At 41.9% G+C, this 23,203-nt stretch overlaps 1 protein-coding gene across 2 annotated transcripts in view; it reads right to left on the reverse strand.

Moving 5' to 3' along the window:
• Positions 1-23,203, reverse strand: part of LOC122555979 (chloride channel protein 2) — a 624,753-nt gene that overhangs the window by 73,579 nt on the left and 527,971 nt on the right. For both annotated transcript variants that reach the window (XM_087993551.1, XM_043702310.2), the window contains exons 17-18: positions 15,485-15,675; positions 2,179-2,290 (exon numbers count right to left, since the gene is read on the reverse strand). In XM_087993551.1, coding sequence (XP_087849677.1) covers positions 2,179-2,290; positions 15,485-15,675 — 303 coding nt within the window. The remainder of the gene's footprint in view (positions 1-2,178; positions 2,291-15,484; positions 15,676-23,203) is intronic.

A 23,203-nucleotide genomic window follows, 5' to 3' on the forward strand; every position in this document is an offset into this window, starting at 1 on the left:
GAACTCACTGACTACACTGGCCCCAAGTTAGGTAACAACTCCAATTTACATTTCCCATCCTTTTTTTCAAATCTTATATGGTTTCACCCCTCCCTATCTTTAATTGTCTCCAACCCTAAACCCTCTGAGATACATATGCATCTTCATTGCTGTTCAATTTGTGAGCATCCTGATTTTAAGTGTGCCACATGTTACCTGTGTCTGAAGATAGAGTCATAGAAATGTACAGCAAGGAAACTGACCCTTCGGTCCAACTTGTCCATGCTGACCAGATATCCTAAATAACTCTAGTCCCATTTGCCAACATTTGGCCCATATCCCTCTAAATCCTTCCTATTCATATACCTAGGAGAAAGTGAGGACTGAAGATGCTGGAGATCAGAGCTGAAAATGTGTTGCTGGAAAAGCGCAGCCCGAAGGGCTCATGCCCAAAACGTCGATTCTCCTACTCCTTGGATGCTGCCTGACCTGCTGCGCATTTCCAGCAACACATTTTCAGCTCTATTCATATACCTATCCAGGTGCTTTTAAATGTTGTAATTGGACCAGTCTCCATCACTTCCTCTGGCAACTCATTCCATACCTGTACTCCTTTGTGTGAAAAAGTTGCCCCTTTTAAATTCTTTCCCTCTCACCTTAAACCTATGCCCTCTAGTTTTGGACTTCCCTACCCTGGTGAAATGGCTACATATCCTATTCAAGCCCTTCATGATTTTGTAAACCTCTGTAAAATCACCCCTCAGAGAAAAATAGTCCCAATCTAGTCAGCCTCTCCCTACAGCTCAAATCCTCCAAACCTGGCAAATTCCTTGTAATCCTTTTCTGAACAGATGCCTGAACCTTTTTGTTATGAAATTTCTTCCCTAAATTTCGCAGATTCTTTCTGTGTCTGTTCTCCTTTAAAACCATTCTCCCTGACCACGATTTTCATCTTCTCATCAAATATTCTTTATTTGCTGGAGTACTACATTTTGTCTCATAAAGCTCCTATGAACCATGTTTTACTATGCTAAAGGCACCACATAAGTGCAGCTTGGTATATCCCTTTGCAGTCTTCAGTTAAAGCAGGTTTAGAGGGTGTGAACTAGCCATGCAGTCATCAGTCAAGATTTTAAAGTAAAAACCGAAAGAACTGTAAATCCAAAACAAAACCAGAAGCTGCTGGCAAAGCTCAGCAGGTCTGGTAGCCCCTGTAGAGAGTAGTCAGAGTTAATGTTTTGGGTCAAGTGACCCTTCCTCAGAATTTTAAGATTTTAAAGTAATGGATTCTTATCATATTTCAGGATTTCCACTCCTACGTCCACATTTAAAGTAAAAACTTGTCATGCTGTCTTTCAACCATGTTATGGGCGGCACGGTGGCACAGTGGTTAGCACTGCTGCCTCACAGCGCCGGAGACCTGGTTCAATTCCTGCCTCAGGCGACCGACTGTGTGGAGTTTGCACATTCTCCCCGTGTCAGCGTGGGTTTCCTCCGGGTGCTCCGGTTTCCTCCCACAGTCCAAAGATGTGCAGGTCAGGTGAATTGGCCATACTAAATTGCCCGTAGTGTTAGGTAAAGGGGTAAATGTTGAGGAATGGGTGGGTGGCGCTTCGGCGGGTCGGTGTGGACTTGTTGGGCTGAAGGGCCTGTTTCCACACTGTAATGTAATCTAATCTAATCATGTTGCAGTGCTTTAAACTAGGTGTAGAATGTGAATGTATCTCAACACACTTTGTTTAAACAGTTTCTTTTAAAATTGTGCACCTAGGAGTTCTAATAGACAGTGTTGAACAGAAGTATGCATAGATATAATTCTTTTAACACATAGTCTTATTCTGCATTGATGTTCGAGCAGTGGCTTTCAAAATGGCCAAAAACAGGTTAAACATTTTAAGCAGAGTTAAGCTCACAGAAAATGTCTTCCAGGTTGAATATGACATTATTGAACTCAACGTCAAATTTTTGAATGCGACCTAGTTAACTGGTGTACACCAGTGTAATGAATATTTTTGCATAATTTCTCACATGATGTAGAGCATAGCAGTTTGTGTTACTGTAGGTATACACCACCCGAAAGAGCAGACCTTTGGATTTTTCCTGAAGTGCTAAAAAGCTAAGGAACTGTTTCTATGGAAACAGAATGTTCGCTGAGAACTTCTTCGTTTCTACTCACTGTGTGTCATGTTTTATGCTTACCTGTTCCTGATGCAATATCATGAGAACTGCTTGGAACTCGTTTTAATGCTGGTTTCAATGGCTTCTGTGATCCATTTCGAGTTGGAGAAAATGACGACTCCTCAGTACCAACCTTTGTAGAAACAAAATTAGGTGTGTCAGAAATGCATGTATTAATAAGTGATACCTTATTATTGATACCTTATAGATATTGATTCAAAATACTGTTCATTTTCATACATATAGTCACCCAACTGAGAGGTTAACATAGACATAATTTAAATGATACTAACATCACATTGCTAAATTCAAAATGTTACAGTATATTGCAACAACACAGCAAGTGAAACGTATTCAGAACCTAAAACTGTTGAAATATGGTAAATAATGGGAAACATAAATCCAGAAAGCATAACATTTTTTTGTAGGCTGAGTATTTAGCTTGATGATGGTGTCCTCATTGACTAATATTCCAGAGGCCCAGAGTACTGTATGGGGGCAGGTTTTGTAATGGCTAACTACTGAAGCGAGTGCAATCTAAAGACTGTCAAACGTACATAAATGTCCTGCTAAGGACAAGTACATTTTATTTTGAAAGGAGATAAATTGAGAAATCCAGAGTACTTAATAAGACAATAAAGCTACAAGATTCCATAGTTTTGAACAAATAATAATATATTTTACTATAATTTTTCTGCTTTGAGCTACAAACTGAAGTGGCGTTGAACACTTCTCTACAGTTAAGATACCAAGAGAGTTTTGAAAAATTCAAGTAGTGCCCAGTTTTAGCAGCATAACACAATGTTCTTGTTGCAGCAGTGAGACTGATACATTGAGTCAGAGTGGCACCAGGAATTTTGGATATTAAACAAAGTATACCTGACAACAGATTGATCGAAAAACAGTTTACCACAGATTTATTAATGCAGTACAACCAGAGACATCAAGAGCCTATGACGATAAGACATCTCTCTCACGTGGGTGAAAAGACAACCAAACCAAAATGTTTAAAAGGAAGAATTCTAACAAGACAAAACATAGGTCCACTGGATCAACTTTCGAATCAAAGAATGACCATCACTTTATAGAAAACAACATGTGATAATTGCTGAAAATAAAAGGAACGGAGATAATCGGGGCGGGGCATGGTGGCTCAGTGGTTAGCACTGCTGCCTCACAGACCAGGGATCCAGGTTCAATTCCAGCCTTGGAATGTGAAATTTGCACATTCTCCCCGTGTCTGCGTGGGTTTCCTCCGGGTGCTCTGGTTTCCTCCCATAGTCCAAAGATGTGCAGGTCAGGTGAATTGGCCATTCTAACTTGCCCATAGTGTTAGGTGCATTAGTCAGGAGGAAATGGGTGTGGGTGGGTTACTCTTCGGAGGGTCGGTGTGGACTTGTTGGGCCGAAGGGTCTGTTTCCACACCGTAGGGAATCTAATCTCAGTGTATTTTTAACTTATTGTGGTTTGAACTTTTGATCTTCAGAATTCAGTTCCATGCTGATAGTTTTTCCAATCATAATGTGTATGTAATACGTCTGTCTTTTATGTGTCTTATTGGTGAGTAAGTATGTGTGTGCATTTGGGTTTTTAAATGATGTATAGTTTAAAGCACACAGTAGTAGATCAGTGATCCTTTCTTTTCTCTGGCATTTGAGAAAGCGAAGTGTACAGTAAATTGCTTTTTCCCTGGATAGCAGTTAGTGAGACAAATTGGTCACCTTGATGGTCTATACTTACATTTTATCTACTTTGTGATGGCTTGTGGAACAGTGCTGCATGATTATCACCACATATCAAATATCAAATGCAATCAAGACCGATTGCTCAGATTTTTCAGCAACTTCCCAGATGCTAATTGGCATAGTGGGCCATTAAATCAAAGAATTCTTCCCTTCCTAAATGGTGGTGGTTAGCACTGTTGCCTCACAGTACCAGGGACCTGGGTTTGACTCCACCCTTAGGTGGCTGTGTGGAGTTTGCATGTTTCTCCCTGTGTCTGCATGGATTTCCTCCCACAGTCCAAAGATGTACAAGTTATGTGGATTGGCCATGCTAAATTACCCACAGTGTAGAGGGATGTGCAGGCTAGATGGATTAGCCATGGGAAATGTAGGGTTATAGGGTGGGGTGTGAGTCTTGGTGGGATGCTCTTTAGAGGGTCAGCATATGCGTGGAGGAAACCCAGGCTGAATGGCCTGCTTCCGCATTATATGGATTCTATGATACATCAGAAGAGCTGGAGGAAATTGGTCAATCTCCCAGGGACTAACTGATCCAGAAACAAACAGTTATTCAAATACTAATCTAAGAACAAACATAGTTGACCAACCAGCCGAGGGCCAACCAGCAAAAGATTTCATTGGGCTTCCTAGACTTATAGTAGAACCCAGGCAGAAGAAAGAATTCAGTGATATTATTTCTATGACATAAGACAGCTTCTTCATTTTATCAACAGAGGAAGTCAGAGACTTGACAGGACTGGTGGAAAAGTTCAATTCCTTGTCTAAAACAGAACAGTCAATTTCAGTGACAAAGAAAGAACTAGGTGAGCAACAATCTTTCAGTAACATGACTGAGTGACTGAAATGCCTCCTTTGCCAATCAAATAATCATAGAGGGCAAAAGATGATATGCAGTCTGATGAATAACTTGAGTGAGATAAGCTGCAATATGAATAAATGTATGCCAGACCAACAACAACAAATTCAGGACATAAACAAGAAAGCTTGGTTTAACCATCCAGCATGTTGCAAAAGAAGAGAATGCCTCTTCAAGTCAGAATAATATTGTTTGGTTCAGAAATCTAGGCTACTACAAGGAAGACAGTATTTGTTTCAACACAGTTGTTTAACGGATGGTTGCACAATTATAAAGTTCTCCAGATGCTGTTATGGAGCAAATGCCAGAGTTTCAGGGAAGAACTCCTGTGCAAAAATACTTCAGGAGGTTAAAGATCCTACAGAGTCATAGAAATGGACAGCACAGAAACAGACACTTTGGTCCAACTCATCCCTGCTGACCAGACATCTTAAATTAATCTAGTCCCATCTGCCAGCATTTGGCCCATATCCCTCTAAACCCTTCCTATTCATTAACCTATTCAGGTACCTTTTAAATGTTGTAACTGTACCAGCCTTTACCACTTCCTATGGCAGGTCATTCCATACACCTTCTATGCACCAACTTCTATTTAAGTTTTAGATTCCCTACAATGTGGAAACAGGCCCTTCGGCCCAACCAGACCACACCGACCCTCCAAAGAGCAACCCACCCAGATCCATTTCCCTCTGACTAATGCACCTAACACTATGGGCAATCTAGCATGGCCAATTCACCTCACCTGCACATCTTTGGGCTGTGGGAAGAAACCGGAGCACCCGGAGGAAACCCACGCAGACACTGGGAGAATGTGCAAACTCCACACAGACAGTCACCCAAGGCTGGAATCGAACCCGGGTCTCTGGTGCTGTGAGGCAGCAGTGCTAACCACTGAGCCACTGTGCTGCCCTATCTATGTGAAGAAGTTGCCCCTTAGGTCCCTTTTATGTCTTTCCCCTCTCAGTCTAAACCTATGCCCTCTTGTTTTGGACTCTCCCACCTTGGGAAAAAGACCTTGTCTATTTACCTTATCCATGCACCTTATGATTTTATAAATCTCTATAAGGTCACCCCTCATCCAGGGAAAAAAGCCCCAGCCTACTCAGCCTCTCTTAACAGCTCAAACCCTTCAGCCCCAGCAACATCCTTCTAAATCTTTACTGCACCCTTTCAAATTTAACAACATCTTTCCTATAGCAGGGAGACAAGAATTGAATGCAGTATTCTAAAAGTGCCCTAACCCAATGTCCTGCACAGTCTCTGGATAAGGTAATGGCCCAAAAACGTTTGAAATGAATATCCTCTCCCCGAAGGATAGTCAAGAGATAAAAGTTCCTCTGATGGAGAAATGATCCATGAATTAGAACCAAGGTCAACAGTCCTCAAGCGAATGATGTACTATTCTTCCACTGCTGGAGAGTGCATTCTGGGAAAATTGTGAAGTACCCAGTATGCTTGGCCTTGTGAAATCAAAAACCTGGATGGAAATGGAGTTGTGGTAAATGTCATGTAGTTGTCATATACGCATTGTATATAGTATTTAACAATGGAGAAATGCTTCAAGGGTATTTTGTGTTTTTATTATATTGTGTTCCACCTCTCTGAGGATGTCTCACACATAGTCAGATGGTGAAGACTGTGAGTTCTACACTAGCCTTTGTAGGGAACATATGTATTCTGTTCAGCCACTTGGATTCCTAGTAACTACCTGACTTATAATGCAGCTGCACTTATTGCTATCATGTGATAAACCATCTTGTTAATTAAGAACAGTGACTCTCCTCAGAAGCCTCTACAGTTGTGTATCCTCTGCTACTGGTCATTGGACAAACCCTAGACGAAAGTATAGAGGGATTGGGAGCTGAGAAAATTACTTGAATACTTTGCTCGAGGTCAGTCCCACCCCTCAGATTAAGAAATTCAAATTTGATCTGTAATCAGGAGGGTGTGACTGCAGGTGAGGTTATAGGGACCCAGGAATGAGGCTCTGCAACTGCCAAACAGATACAAGGTTCTTGCAAGCTGTGTGGATGAGAATGAGAACTGCAGAGAAAGTGAGTGAAGTGACCACTGCACCTCAGTGCAGGGAGCCAATCAAGTTGGATAGGGGTGTATGGAAATAGGAATACAGTTAGGGTTTGGGAAATCCAATAGCAGGATAGGCAATGTTTTCTGCAGCTGTGAGCATGAGGCTGCCTATCCATTGCCAGAGTTAAGGACTTCTTCTTGGGGCAGGAACTTGGAGTGGGGGAGGAGCGATCTAATTGCATCCACATTGGTAGCAAAGACATTGAGAGATCTGGAAAGAAGGGTGTGCTGAAAGAATTTGAACAGTTCAGATTAAATTTAAAAAGCAGAGCTTCCGAGGTAAAATTCTCAGATTTACGACCTGATCCACAGGCAAAGTGTCAGAGGGTAATGACATCAAGGATTTATATGTGTGGCTCAAATAGTGGTGTGGGAGGAAGGTGATTCCATGCATGGTACAAGTTCTGGAGTTAAAGGTAGCTGTTCCAATGGGATGGGTTTCACTTGAAACATGTTGAAACCACGGTCTGGAAAAATTGAATAACTTGAGCTGTAGAGAGGGATTTAAACTCAGTAGAGGTGAGGAGGGTTTTGGAGAAGAGATACACAATAATATCCAGAGCAGGATAGGAAGGAACAGAATGTACAAATATTAAAAAAGAGCAAATAGGGTCAAAGGGAGAAAAAAAAGGTAAAAAGGTAATATTATTATCTCTTCATTTAAATGCAGAGTGTTTGGAACAAAATAAATGAATTAATGGCACAAAATATAAATTAGTGGGAATGATCTTATAGCCATTATGGAGACATGGTTCAATAGATGTGGAGCTGGAAAGGTACGGCAGGTCAGACACCATCTGAGCAGGAAAATCAGCGTTTTGGGCCGAGACCCTTTGTTAGGCCGGGGAGGTAGAGGGAGACCAGATATATAGAGGGAGGGGCTGGGGGAAGGGTTGATGGGATGGTGATAGTTGGATGCAGATAGGGGGTTACCATTCTATCTACCTTATCCACAGCCCCACCCCCTCTCTCTACATACTTCTGGGGTCCCCTCACTCACCTCTCCCCACCCCTGATTGGCCTGAAATAATGGCTTTCCTGCTCCTCGGATGCTGTCTGATCTGCTGTGCTTTTCCAGCTTCACATCTACTGACTCTGGCTTCCAGCATCTGCATTCCTTACTGTCTCCTAGTCATGGAGACACGGTTACTAGGAGATCAAAACCGAGAACTACATATTAGATTAGATTAGATTACATTACAGTGTGGAAACAGGCCCTTCGGCCCAACAAGTCCACACCGACCCGCCGAAGCGCAACCTACCCATACCCCTACATTTACCCCTATACCTAACACTACGGGCAATTTAGCATGGCCAAGTCACCTGACCTGCACATCTTTGGACTGTGGGAGGAAACCGGAGCACCCGGAGGAAACCCACGCAGACACAGGGAGAACGTGCAAACTCCACACAGTCAGTCGCCTGAGGCGGGAATTGAACCCAGGTCTCTGGCGCTGTGAGGCAACCACTGTGCCATCGTGCCGCCCAAAGTGGTATGTGACTTCTCAAAAGTACAAGCAGGAAGGAAAGAAGAAAAGGTTGGGAAGGTATGGAGGGAGGAAATGAATACACTAACTAACACTGGAGAAAAATACTAGGGAAACTAATGAGGCTAAAGGAATGTAGATCCCCTGGACATGATGGGTCATATCCTTGGATATTAAAGGAAGTAATGCAAAGGTAGCAGATACATGGGTAGTAATCTTCCAATAATTCTCGGAATTCTGGAAAAGGCTCAGAGTATTGGAAATCTGTCAATGTAATTTCCTCATTTAAAAAGACAGGCTGAAAAACAAGTGTCTACAGGCCAGGTAGCTTAACATTTGTCTTTGGTAAAATGTTAGAGCATTTAGAATATATAATATAATCAAACAGAGTCAACATGCGTTCATCAAGAGGAAATCATGCCTGACTAATTACAATTGTTTTGAGGAGGCACCAAGATGATTTGATAAAGATTCCTAGAAGGTGTTTGATAAGGCACTCCACATAAGGTTACTTAATAAGGTTAAAACCCAAGGTTTTGTGGGTATATTAGCATGGATAGCAGATAGGCTAACTAATAGAAGACAGAGTTGGGATAACGGCATTCATTTTCAGGATGGCAACCTGTAACTATTGGATGCCCAAACAGATCAGTGCTGAGGCCACAATTATTTTGGTAAAAAATAATCGCCATTTAATCCTGAAGGAGCAGAGGCTTGTTATTTCATTAACCCAAATACCACCACACCTCAGGCAAGGGGAAGAGGTTGAGAGGGCGGGATCTTCATGGTAACCTCAGCCAGTCCAGGAATTGAACCCACGCTGTTGACGTTACTCTGCATCACAAGCCAGCTAGGTAAAAACAAGGAGGACCTTCCACCCTACCAACCTTCGCATAAACCAAATCATCCGCCGACATTTCCGCCACCTCCAAACAGACCCCACCACCAGGGATATATTTCCCTCCCCACCCCTCTCCGCCTTCCGCAAAGACCGTTCCCTCCGTGACTACCTGGTCAGGTCCACGCCCCCCCTACAACCCACCCTCCCATCCTGGCACTTTCCCCTGCCACCGCAGGAACTGTAAAGCCTGTGCCCACACCTCCTCCCTCACCTCCATCCAAGGCCCTAAAGGAGCCTTCCACATCCATCAAAGTTTTACCTGCACATCCACTAATATCATCTATTGTATCCGTTGCTCCCGATGCGGTCTCCTCTACATTGGGGAGACTGGACGCCTCCTAGCAGAGCGCTTTAGGGAACATCTCAGAGACACCCGCATCAATCAACCAAATCGCCCAGTGGCTCAACATTTCAACTCCCCCTCCCACTCTGCCGAGGATATGGAGGTGCTGGGCCTCCTCCACCGCCGCTCCCTCACCACCAGACGCCTGGAGGAAGAACGCCTCATCTTCCGCCTCGGAACACTTCAACCCCAGGGCATCAATGTGGATTTCAACAGTTTCCTCATTTCCCCTTCCCCCACCTCATCCTAGTTTCTAACCTCCAGTAACTCGACCTGTCCGGACTTGTCCGACCTGCCCAGCTCCTTTTCCACCTATCCACTCCACCCTCTCTTCCCTGACCTATCACCTTCATCTCCTTCCCCACCTACCTATTGTACTCTATGCTACTCTCTCCCCACCCCCACCCTCCTCTAGCTTATCTCTCCATGCTTCAGGCTCTCTGCTTTTATTCCTGATGAAGGGCTTTTGCCCGAAACGTCGATTTTGCCTGTCCTCGGATGCTGCCTGAATTGCTGTGCTCTTCCAGCACCACTAATCCAGAATCACAAGCCAGCTGTCCAGCCCACTGAGCTTAAAGGCAGGAAATTGGAGTTAAGATTTATCAAATCAGGCATGAATGACAGAGCAAACTTGATGGCCTTAATGACTACTGCATTCCTCTGGATATTTCAATCTCATGTCTTATGGAATACAACGTGGGAAACTGTGAGATCACACACTTTGGTAGGAAGAATAGAGGCATGGACTATTTAGTAAATGGGGAGAAAATTCAGAAATCTGAAGGGCAAAGAGACTTGAGAGTCCTAGTTCAGGATTCTCTCAAGGTAAATTTGCAGATTGAGAGAGTAGTTAGGAAGGCAAGTACAATGTTGGCCTTTATTTCGAGAGGACTAGAATATAAAAGCAGGGATGTACTTCCAAAGCTTTGTAAGGCTCTGGTCAGACCACATTTAGAATATTGTGAGCAATTTTGGGCCCCATACCTCAGAAAGGATGTACTGACCCTGGAGCGGGCCCAGAGGAGGTTCACTAGAATGATTCCAGGAATGAAAGGCTTGACATCTGAGGGACATTTGGAGACTCTGGGTCTATACTCGATGGAGTTTAGAAGCATGAGGGGGAATCTAAATGAATACTGAATGGCCTGGATAGAATTGACACTGGGAAGATGCTTCCATGAGCAGGAGAGATTGGGACCTGAGAGTAGTGGGCGGCACGGTGGCACAGTGGTTAGCACAGCTGCCTCACAGCGCCAGAGACCCGGGTTCAATTCCCGACTCAGGCGACTGACTGTGTGGAGTTTGCACGTTCTCTGGGTGCTCCGGTTTCCTCCCACAGTCCAAAGATGTGCAGGTCAGGTGAATTGGCCATGCTAAATTGCCCGTAGTGTTAGGTAAGGGGTAAATGTAGGGGTATGGGTGGGTTGCGCTTCGGCGGGGCGGTGTGGACTTGTTGGGCCGAAGGGCCTGTTTCCACACTCTAAGTAATCTAATCTAATCTAATCTAATCTAAAGGGAAGGGGTCTTAGAATAAAGGGAAGATACTTTGGAACAGAGACAAGGAGAAAATTCTTCAGCCAGAGAGTGGTGAATCTATGGCGTTCACTGCCACAGAAGGCCATGGAGGCCAGGTGAATTTAAGACAGAGATAGCTAGGTTCTAGATTGTCAAGGGGATCAAAAGTTACAGGGAGAATGGATTTGAGAAATAGTCTCAATGGGCCAAATGGCCTAATATCTGCTCCTATATCTTATTGTCTTATGTTCAAAGCAAATAGCCTATAGTGTCACTTTAGCTGCTATAACAGACAAAGTTAACTTAAATATTAAATAATGAAGTTTAGAATCAGAAATGGTGGAATGAGATGGCAGGGAGGGAGGGAGGTATGTAGAAAACTAAACTAAAAGAATTAGGGAGATCATACTGAGAAAAGATAGATTTTTCCTTCAATTTCTGAGTGTTGTACAAAAGGTATTGTTAGATTATAATCTCCTGAAAGAAAGCCAGTCTATTCTGAATGACACTCATGATGTTTAGGAAAGGGATATTGGGAGCGCTGAGATTACCATAAAATGGAGTACTGAGTGATATTGTTTGCTCCATAGGTCACAGTTTTATTGAAATTAAATGCAATGTATCCTGGTGCCTGGCGAACCTATCATGCAAACAGTTCATAACAGATCAAGGAAGACATGTTAAAAGTGATCAAACTTGAAACTCTATTCACAGACAAAAAGGAATATTTAGATTTGTGAAAAACATCAGTCCTATTAGTGTCATATACTACACTGAATCAATTTCCATTTTGGTGGTTAATCAGTGTTATTCATGAATTATTACATAAGTTTGTCAAGCACCACTGTATTTTTTGTTTGATATCAATATATTTGTACTTCTTGTGTTAACACCTCCAGTTGGATATTTCAGTGAGTTATACAGCTGCCTCCCAATTCCACAATAGATTTATTTGGTAGCAATACATTCATCCAAGTAAAGAAATTTGCTGACTCTGATGAAATAGTTTCCTGGCAGTGTGGGTGGAACAGAATAATTAAGAGCAAGGTAGAAGAATTGATTATCTATTCTAAGCAACAACACCCACCACAATGGAGGTGTTAGACTTTGGATTCAGTGACTTCTGACATGGAAAATGTGTCAAAATTAACAAAATGTTCCAAAAATCATGCATCTTTTAATGAAGTACTTTTTGAAGCAAAGTCATTGTTGTAATACAGTGTGGCAGCAAGTTATGCCAGAGAAGTCCTACCAATAACAACATGTTCTAAAATTATTAAACACAATATTGAGTCTTGAAGGCTGTAATGTCTCTACGTGGAAGGTGAAATGTTGTTCCCCCAGCTTGCATTGAGCACTGCATCAGGCCTGGCATGGGAACACAGTGGTGTGTTGAAGTGTTAGACAACTGGAGCATCAGGGTCATTTTCTGGACATGATGTAAAGCGGTCACCCAGACTGCATTTCATATCCCCAATGGACAGACCACATTGTCAGCAGCTAGCTAATCTCCATTATTGACATGGATTAAGAGATTAATGTTGAATGACCTACTGGGTGAAGTCACTTGTTTGTCATTGAATGGGGATCTTTTATACTTGAAAAGGCAGGCATGATTTCAATCTCTGACAGAACAACATCTCTTCAGTACTGCACTGGAATGTCAGTCAAATTATCTTTTCAAATCTTTCAAATGAAACTTAAACACTCAAATGTCTGCTTTGGAGATAAGACTGCTACCATTAAGTGTAAAATCCAAGGTTAGGTATCATCTTCATGTTCCACCTCTTACACGATCCAGAAGGGAGCTATCAATTTGAATTAAACTTGAAATTCCCTGTTCACTAATCATGAGGAGTTTTTTTTTTGCTGATAATTAAAGATGGAGTTGCAGAATGGCTGTTTTTTTAAAAACAGGATTTGACTAAATTTCAGTGCCATTGATCCTTACAATCTAAATAGTTTACTGCAAAAAAAAACAAGGTATGGTCAATGTCTGAATATTCACTCCAAGGTTCAGGAAGTGCAAAATGAGGACAATTCCAGGCACCACTAACCCAACCAGGTAAAACTGTGTGACTTTGGAAAGAGCTGGGAGGATGTCACATGTAGAGGCGGGCAGGGTGGAAAGACTGTCTTTTACACTCAGGTTAAAAGAAAGTATGGACCAAGTTTATGCACTTAACAAGAATTCCTACTTATTGCAAAAAATATTCCTGTTCAGATAAATAATTATGAACCGTGGACCTGTAACTCTACATGTTAAAACCCTGACTCCTCACCACGCTCCCCAACGCACAGACTGACGCACAAAAAAATGTGTCATGGGTGGAGGGAAAGACTGGGAAGGCAGTTCAATAGTTCCTGTCCACACATCTCACTGTGATTATCCTTTTAGCTTGTTATGACCTACGGCTTCTCAAATCTCCATCTCCTGGTATTTTCACTTGCCTGCAGAAAGCATAGGGTGCCTGATTCACACTTTTACAGTTTCTGATTTATTGGTTAAGCGTCACAGCTCTCAGGAACTGAGGAGGAAAAATAAGATTACTTTCTTTTTTACTTTTTTCTACTGCAGAGAAAATGACACCTCCTTCGTTTTCAGAGATCTGATGGTTTCTGCCCAAACTTTCACACAAGCTGTTCTGCTACTTGGGAGCCAATTGCTGGTAGAAGGTCTTTCTGATCAACAGCTGGTCACTATTACCAGACCAATCAACTACCTTTTGCCAGCTGAATCTCCCTTTATACATGTCTCCTAAATCCAACTTATCTGTAGTAACATCCCCACTGCTTGAACAAACACCAGTCCAATCAGCACTTAAAATGAGGGTTAGGCAACTTGCTTTTAAAATGTGCAGTGATCTTTTCCACTATCCTTGATTTTAAAATAGTACCATTTCCATTTCTAGCCATAATAAAAATACAGAAAACCAAGATGATATAGACTTTACACTTACCTTTTGCAAAGATGCCTCATGACCATATCCAAAAGGGGTACTTATCTCACCAAGAAAGTTGCTATCAGCGTTAGGCTTTCTGCCACCAGATCTAAACTGCACAAGTTGTGGTTTGGCCATCCTTTTTATCAGATCACTCCGATGTAGTTAACTTTAACATGTGCAGTGGGTTCCATTAACTGCAGGTGTGGAAATCAGAAACATTCCCAATGATCCCCCTCCCTCTCCAACAAAAATGGCAGATGCCACGTTTGGAGACGGTACTACTGGATTTTGGTGGATTCTCTACCTGCATGAAAATTCAGGCCATGGTATCAGCTCTGTCTCTATCAACAGCATTGTCAATTCTGAGTAAGTAACTTACTCAGTTTAAGTCCCACTCCAAAGGCCAAGCATTAAAATCTAAATTGCCACTCCAGTGCAGTAATGGGGAAGTGCTACATTTTCAGAGGTATCACCTTTCAGGTAAGACATTACGTGGATGCTCTTGGTGTTCTCTTAGGTAGGTGTAAATGATCTCATGGCCCAATTTTGAAGAATAGGAGAACTAAACTGACCAATATTTACCACTTAATCCACAAAAAAGAAATTGTTTATCTGGTCATGACCACATGGTCATTTGTGGAAAGATGATGTGCACAATTAGCTTTAGTGCTTTCTATGTTACAACAACTTATATTTACTTGGCACCTTTAACATAAAAAAAATTCTAAGGTGCTTCATTGGAACACAATAAGACACTATAATAACCACAAAGTGATTTTAGGTCTGATGACTAAAACCTGGATCAAAAAAATCAGATTTATGGAGTGATGTTAAAAAAGAGAAGAGAGACAGAGATGTGTAGGGAGAGAATTCAAGCGCTTTGAGGCCAGCCAATTAAAAGCAAACCAACCAATGATGCAGCCATTCAAAGTAAATACTCAGGAGTTCACAATTAGATCAGCAAAGGGGCCTTGGAGGGATTGTGGGACTGGAAGAAGCTAGAGATACAAAGAGATGAAACTACAGAGAGATTTTAAAACAAGGCTAAGAATTTTAAAACAAGGCTAAGAATTTTAAAATTAAGACTTTTTTTGACTGGTGGCGAGTTTAGGTCAATGCATATATTGGTAATCAGTGTTTTGGACTATTTTTCATCCTTCTCACATGTTAGCATTTCTGAAAAAGCCAACATTTGTTTCCTATCTCTAACTTCATTGAGAAGGTGGTAGACAGCCATCAGTTTGAACTGCTGTAGTTCATCTAGTACAGGTTCACTCAGACTCTTAGACGTGAAATACACTATATAAATACAAGTCGCTTTCTTTTCTGACTGTTAAAATTAATGAGTGTATCTGTAAGATGAGATCCAGAGATAAATGGATTGGTCCTACATGAATTATGAATTCAATGATCAAAAAGCTTCCTCATCTCTGCTTCAACCTCTCACCTCAAATCTGACCCCAGGATCATGCACATCTTTGATTCCTTCATCAATAATTCGGTGGCTATCTGCATCCATTTTCTTCTCGGTCTGAGCTTTCGCTTTCAGGTAGTCCATCCTCCGCCGTCGACTCAACTGATTATCAATAAGAGTTTGCAACTGACTCCTTTCAATGGAGCCCAGCAGAATCATGGAATCTAAAGGCAAAAGCAGTTCCAACAATTCATTACGTATTTACAGACAATAAAGCCAGCACCTTGAACACTGAAACACACTTGATTAACTTCAACAATCTACACTTGTTAAGGTCAGACATCGGCAATCACCCGCTTCCATGTTTTCACATTTGTTTTACCAACATAATCCAGCAGATAAGTAACAATGATTAAGAGAAACAAAACAGATTATCTTAAAAGCCAGTGTGTTCAGAGTGCCTTGCAATTGTTAAATGAAGATAGGAAGGTTTCACTTCATTTAGCTGTAAGTTAGAGCATACCATATTCAGAAAGGAAATGAGCATTTACTTTAAGGTACAGAATATTTCCCAGTGTTACTTTGTGCAATGGTAAGACTACTTCCAGCTGGATAAATCTTATACCAAAGAAAGATTATAATACAGGAACTCTGCAATCACATTGTTCAGTTTTCAAAACTGGATAGGAGTTCATAGCAAAAAGTATGCAAACTGCATATGTTGGAAGCAACAGTCATCTGTTTTAATTTGGAATATGAAGTTGATTAATCAATGTCACAGTTAAGATTGTACAAACTGCTAACCTGCAGAGCTAAGGAACTGCTTTGTTTACAGTCATCAGTGGATCCACTTGTTTACCTTCTAGAACCGTACCAACAATGATTTATGAAGTTAACTACTAGTCTGCAAAATCATTGTTCTTCTAATTTATTTAAAGGCTTCTGAGCCTTGCCCTATGCTTGCAGTGTATTGCCCATCAAGCTACATATAACTAATTGTCTCGCTCTATAACGGAGAGAGGTGCCTAGGCATAGAAACAGTGGAAAAGGAGTAGGGCATTCAGCCATTTGGGCCTGCTCTGACATTCAATATAATCATGGTTGATCATCCAACTTAGTGCCCTGTTCCTGCTTTCTCTCCATACCCTTTGATCCCTTTAGCCCTAAGAACTATATTTAACTCCTTCTTGAAAATATTCAATACTTTGGCCTCAACCACTTTCTATGTTAGAGAATGCCAGAGGCTCACCATTCTCTGGGTGAAGAAATTTTTCTTCACCTTAGTCACAAATGGCCAATTCTATATCCTTAGATGTAACTTCTGATTTTGGACTCTTTGGTCATTTGAACCAACCTTTCTTCATTTCCCCTGTCTGGTTCTGCTAGAATGTTATAGTTTCTATGAGATTCTCCCTCTCATTCTTTTAAAATCCAATGGACATAGATCTAAACAACCCAGTCTGTCTCCATATGTCATTCTGACACCTCAGGCATCAGTCTGGTAAACCTTTGTTACATCCCTCCAAAACCAGAACATCCTTATTCAGGCAATGACACCAAAACTGCACACAATACTCCAGTGTGTGGTTTCACCAAGGACCTATACCACTGCAGCAAGACATCCCTACTCCTCTACTTGAATTCTTTCCTATGAGGGCCTATGTACCATTCACCATCTTCACTGCCAACTGTATCTCCATGTTTATATTCAGTGATAATATAGAAGGACAACCAGGCCTCACTGCACCTTCCCCTTTCCCAAACTAATTTTTTTCAGATAATAAACCATCTTCGAGGTTTTGCTACCCAAAGTTAATAGCTTCACATTTATCCACATTATACTTCATCTACCATGCATTTGCCCAGTCACTCAACTTGTCCAAATCACACTGAAGCATCTCAACCTTCTCCTCATAGTTCACGCTCCCATCCAGCTTTGTGTTGTCTGCAAACCAGGCAATATTACATTTAGTTCTCTCATCTAAATCATGCATATATACTGGGAATACCTGGGGTACAAGCACTGATCCCAACGGAATCCCACTGGTCCTTGACTGCCATGTAGAAAGTGACCTATTTGTTCCTACATTTTGTTTCTTGTCTGCCAACAAGTAGTCTATCCATGTCAGTACACTAATCTCAATTCCATGCATTTGAATTTTATATGCTAATCTCTTATGTGGTACATTTGAAAGTCCAAGGAAACCATATTCATTGGCTATCCCTTATGAACTTGACTAATTCCATCCTCAAAAAATTCCACAAGATTTAGAGGGAAATCAGGAGGGCAAAAAGGGGACATGAGATAGCTTTGTGAAATGGAGTTAAGGAGAATCCAAAGGCTTTTACAAATACATAGAGGACAAAAGGGTAACTAGGGAGAGAATAGGGCCCCTCAAAGATCAACAAGGTGGTTTTTATGTGGAGCCGCAGGAGAGGGGGGAGATACTAAACGAGTATTTTGCATCAGTGTTTACTGTGCAAAAGGACATGGCAGAGAATATAGGGAAATAGATGGTGACATCTTTAAAAATGTGCATACTACAGAGGAGGGAGTGCTAGATGTCTTGAAACGTATAAAAGTGGATAAACCCCCAGTACCTCATCAGGTGTACCCTAGAACTCTGTGGGAAGTTAGGGAAGTGATTGCTGGGCCTCTTGCTGAGATATATGTATTATCAATAGTCACAGGTGAGGTGCCGGAAGACTGGAGGTTGGCCGACGTGGTGCTACTATTTATGAAAGGTGGTAAGGACAAGCCAGGGAACTACAGACCAGTGAGTCTGACGTTGGTGGTAGGCAAGTTGTTGGAGGGAATCCTGAGGGACAGGATGTATATGTATTTGGAAAGGGAAGGACTGATTAGGGATTGTCAACATGGCTTTGTGCATGGGAAATCATGTCTCACAAACTTGATTGAGTTTTTTGAAGAAGTAACAAAGGATTGATGAGGGCAGAGTAGTAGACGTGATCTATATGGACTTCAGTAAGCCATTCAACAAGGTACCCCATGGGAGACTGGTTAGCAAGGTTCGATCTCATGGAATACATGGAGAACTAGCCATTTGGATACAGAGCTGGCTGAAAGGTAAAAGACAGAGAGTGGTGGTGGAGGGTTATTTTTCAGACTGGAGGCCTGTGACCAGTGGAGTGCCACAAGGATCGGTGCTGGGTCCACTACTTTTTGTCATTTACATAAATGATTTGGATGTGAGCATAAGAGGTATAGTTCGTAAGTTTGCAGATGACACCAAAATTGGAGGTGTAGTGGGCAGTGAAGAAGGTTATCTTGGATTACAACAGGATCTTGATCAGATGGGCAAATGGACTGAGGAGTGGCAGATGGAGTTTAATGTAGATAAATGCGAGGTACTGCATTTTGGAAAGCAAATCTTAGCAGAACTTATACACTTAGTGGTAAGGTCCTAAGGAGTGTTGCTGAACAAAGAGACCTTGGAGTGCAGGTTCATGCCTCCTTGAAAGTAGAGTTGGAGGTAGATAGGATAGTGAAGACAGCGTTTGATATGCTTTCTGTTATTGGTCAGAGTATTGAGTACAGGAGTTGGGAGGTCATGTTGCGGCTGAACAGGACATTGGTGAGGCCACTTTTGGAAATTGTGTGAGATTCTGGTCTCCTTCCAATGGGAAGGATGTTGTGAAACTTGAAAGGGTTCAGAAAAGATTTACAAGGATGTTGCCAGGGTTGAAGGATTTGAGCTATAGGGAGAGGTTGAATAGGCTGAGCCTCTTTTCCCTCGAGCTTCGGAAACTAAGAGGTGACCTTATAGAGGTTTATACAATCATGAGGGGCATTGGTAGGATAAATAGACAAAGTCTTATTCCTGGGGTGGGGGAGTCCAGAACTAGAGGCATAGGTTTAGGGTGAGAGGGGCAAGATATAAAAGAGACCTAAGGGGCAACCTTTTCACGCAGAGCGTGGCACGTGCATGGAATGAGATGCCAGAGGAATGGTGGAGGTTAGTACAATTGCAACATTTAAATGGTATCTGGATGGGTATATGAATAGGAAGGGTTTGGAGGGATATGGGCTGACAGGACAAGATTGGGTTAGGTTATTTGGTTTGCATGGTCGGATTGGACTGAAGGGTCTGTTTCCATGCTGTACATCTCTTGCTTATAACAAGATCTGGAAGCTATTCTTCCTGCAATAGGCACCTGGACCAGTGTATAGGATGGGAGCATGAAGATGAGTAGAATGGTGCTTGCGTGGCAATTGAAATAGGAGATATAGAGGTTTCCCTGCAGTTAGAATGAGGTATCACATAGGAACATGGCACACTAAACACCATCATTAAATTGGTGTCATTGGTGAACAATGATCACCTTGAACAATGATAATTTTTAGCTTTTTCCCTTTCAGTTCTAGTTTCTCTCTGTCATTATCTACAGGACTTCATAGGTCACACAAAAGCTGCTGGGGGAGATGGTCAATGCCTCCTCAGAGGATATTGGGCACACTGGGTGAAGCACCATTATACAGCAGACATGCAGCTTCTACTGGGTTAGGTACACAAACCTCAGTGGGCCGCCAAGAGAAGTTCTGGATTTCTCATGGTGAAGTACACATCACGATTAGGAACTGCTACTAGAGACCGGGATGACAATGAGCAGTCCTTGTCAGAGGGTGCAGGACACTTTTGGATACAGCTGCTGTGTCCTTCAGGGTTGGGGTTCCATGAAGCAGACAATTCCAGGGTGACAGCAGAAAAAGTGTAAACTTCTGTCACCATTTTGAGAGTCTCAGTTCACCACTGGGAAAAGGTTGGAGGACCCAGTCTCTAAAATACAATAGTATCCCTGAAAAGTGAGGCCAGGCAATTGGAGTTAAGTCAGCCGTCCCTGATGACCTGCACACTAAACATGTCTCTCTAAACATTTACACAGGACGGATAGGAAGTATTATTTTGGAAGTTCAGTGCGTCACTGAACTGCAACAAAATGTTCTCCAGTTCCATGCCAACAAGGACTTACAGGTGGACCATGAAAGGGAAGACCTTTGATTATTTCCTCTGTTGCTTCTCCACCTGCCTTCATTCAGAGTCCCCCAGCCATCTGCAGTCCTGATGCCAAAGTCTGGCCCTGCCCTAGTGCACGCAAGTTAGTCTTTTGTGGGGACTTTATGGGTCTCAAACCCAGGAATGTCAGCTAAGAGTACAGGGATGAGCAGTCCGTCTCTAGCTCAGCTGAATCCATAGGGGTCATACTGTGTAGCAGTCACAGGAAAAGGAAGGGATGGACCATACAGTTTCTCTGGGAAATCACTTCAGCGTTTAGAACTCTGACACTGTCTCAGTTTCATTACCAGTGAGCCATAAACTTTATTTCAAGTCTGTTTCTCCTTAACCTGCCAAATGGCAACAATATTAAGAACCTTTTTGTACTCAACACTGCAATCTCCAAAGCAGGGTACCTTAAAAATCAATACAGTAATTTGGATGAAAGTCTCTTTTTCATCACTGAATTATACCTTTCTAATCTAGTACTTGTAACCTTGGCCCTTTCCCTTAGTTTAAATCAATGTGGTCTGTCATCACTTGCTCCCCAACCAAAGGAAAGGTAGTTCTCTATCTCCTGCTGAAAACCACGGTCATTTAAAAAGTCTTTATTACATCTACTCCAAGCATTTTCTGCTGCAGGGGAATTATTCCAAGAGGCTATTCTTTGTTCCACCTGGCAGGCATCCATTGAAATTGGCTGGGTATCTTTCTACCGATGTTTTGAATGGATTCTGCTAGTTTCATTTTCAACCTCCAAATAGGTGTTCCACCTGAATGTGTAATTATCATATATGGGAGGATGTTATGCCTGAGAACAGGGTGAAAGAAGTACTTTTTGTTCTGATTTTGCTTGTAGAGATGGAGTAGGGGTAGGAGTGTTCCTCCAAGACCCACAGGGAACACCTGTCCAGCGACCCACCCTATTACTAGTGACGGTTTTTTTATTCACCTTCTGGCAACATCCTGCTGCCTGAAACTCAGTCCTGTCCTTTCGGTGGTAGTTGCTACTTGCCCATTTCAGGTGGGCACCTGAATTCTGGACATTAAAACTTTCCAAGCTTCATGCTGCCAAGGCTAGGGGCATTTGGCTTTCTCTTCACCCCCATGTCCCTCACCCACCAACCAACTGAGTCCCACTCCTGGTTAAAATTTAGTCTCTGAAGATTTCACTAAACTTGGAATCTCTCCTAATTATAGTTTCCCTTTCTTGGCTTCCCATCATGGTAAATCACCAACTTTTCTGAATAAGCTACCAATAATTGCATGCTGTACTTTGTGGTCTTACCAATTTTATGCCTGAGTTTTGAATTTCAGCTTTACTGTTGACCTCAATGCCACTACTTCGACGGCATAAAATAATTGATTCGTTAACATCAGAGAGGATACCCTGTGCTGCCATCTGTACCTAAAATGTAGCTTGTACCTTGACAATTATTAAACTCAAGAATTATACCCCCTTCACTTCAATCAACTATCAATTATAGGAGATAGGGGTTTTCTAATGGCAGTTCAAGGTTGAAGTCCTGCTGAGGTGAAAATTTATTGCACCCCTACCCCTGCCACTGGCTTCTTGTAGGTCAAGATTGAGCTCTTGTAACTCACTTCAAACTTATACCGTCTCAATTTCCACAACAACCTAAATTGCCACAGGAGAAGAAAGCTAGAGAACAGCTAATCACACCTTTTGTGTAACCAATTAACTACCCATTGTTTGTTCAATCTGTCCACAGTGAAAGTACCAAATAAACAACTTTAAATAGCTCTCACTATTGAGCAGAACTAGATTAAAAAAAACAAACTGAAAGTATCATAAAATACATAAACGTTGCTTGTTAAGTATAATGATGCCAAAAGAGCTCCACTGTTTACAGAACTGAACACAAATTAAGAGGCCAGCAAATGGAACTATTAGATTTTACTTACAGGGATAATTTTAGCTATTGTTATTGCATTGAATCAGCAATGTCAAAAACACTGATCATGCATGTGGCCATAGTCTAACCAGACTATAGGGCTACTCTCTCATTAGAGACAGAGAGAGAGAGAGAGAGAGAGAGACTGGTAGTGATTTAATCTCAGGGCCACCATACCTCGGGCGAGGGGAGAGGCTGAGAAGGAGTGTCCCCCACAGTAATCTCAGCCAGTGATGGCAAATGAACCCACGCTGTTGGCATCACAGCATCATAAACCAGCCGTCCAGCCAACTGAGCTTAACCGACCCCCACCACGACCCATACTCATTACATGAGATGATATCACAGGCATCAGAACATATAGCAACCAGGTCATTCCAAAGGTTCAGTGCCAAAATTTAGTATCATCCCCCTAGCATTTCAAGTAAAACCATACATGTGGCATGGATTTTTGCTCTGTACTATAAAAGATTTTTAAGGTTGATTTCACAGAAAGAACAAGTTTCCTTGGTAACAAAGCAAAAAATTCTGAAGCTGCTTAATTTTACTTCAAATAAAGAGCTACTATTAAATCTCCAATTTTGTGTCTTTTAACATCTATTCTGAACAAAGGTGATTTCCAGATTGACAAGTGTGGATAATGATCCTGTCGATGAACTCCACTTTTTGAAAGAATGTTAGAGCAAACCAAATCTTACATCCAAAGAAATACAATTAGCCTGAATTCATACCCTGAAGTTAAAGCTTGACTCTTTTAGCACAGAGAAGTATGCCTCATTCTTAAGCATATGTCACAAATTATTAAAGTCTATTCTTCTTAC

The sequence above is a fragment of the Chiloscyllium plagiosum genome, unplaced genomic scaffold (genome assembly GCF_037043375.1).
Source record: "Chiloscyllium plagiosum isolate Xiang-an unplaced genomic scaffold, Cpla_swu_hap1 HiC_scaffold_13, whole genome shotgun sequence".
Taxonomy (NCBI): Eukaryota; Metazoa; Chordata; class Chondrichthyes; order Orectolobiformes; family Hemiscylliidae; genus Chiloscyllium; species Chiloscyllium plagiosum.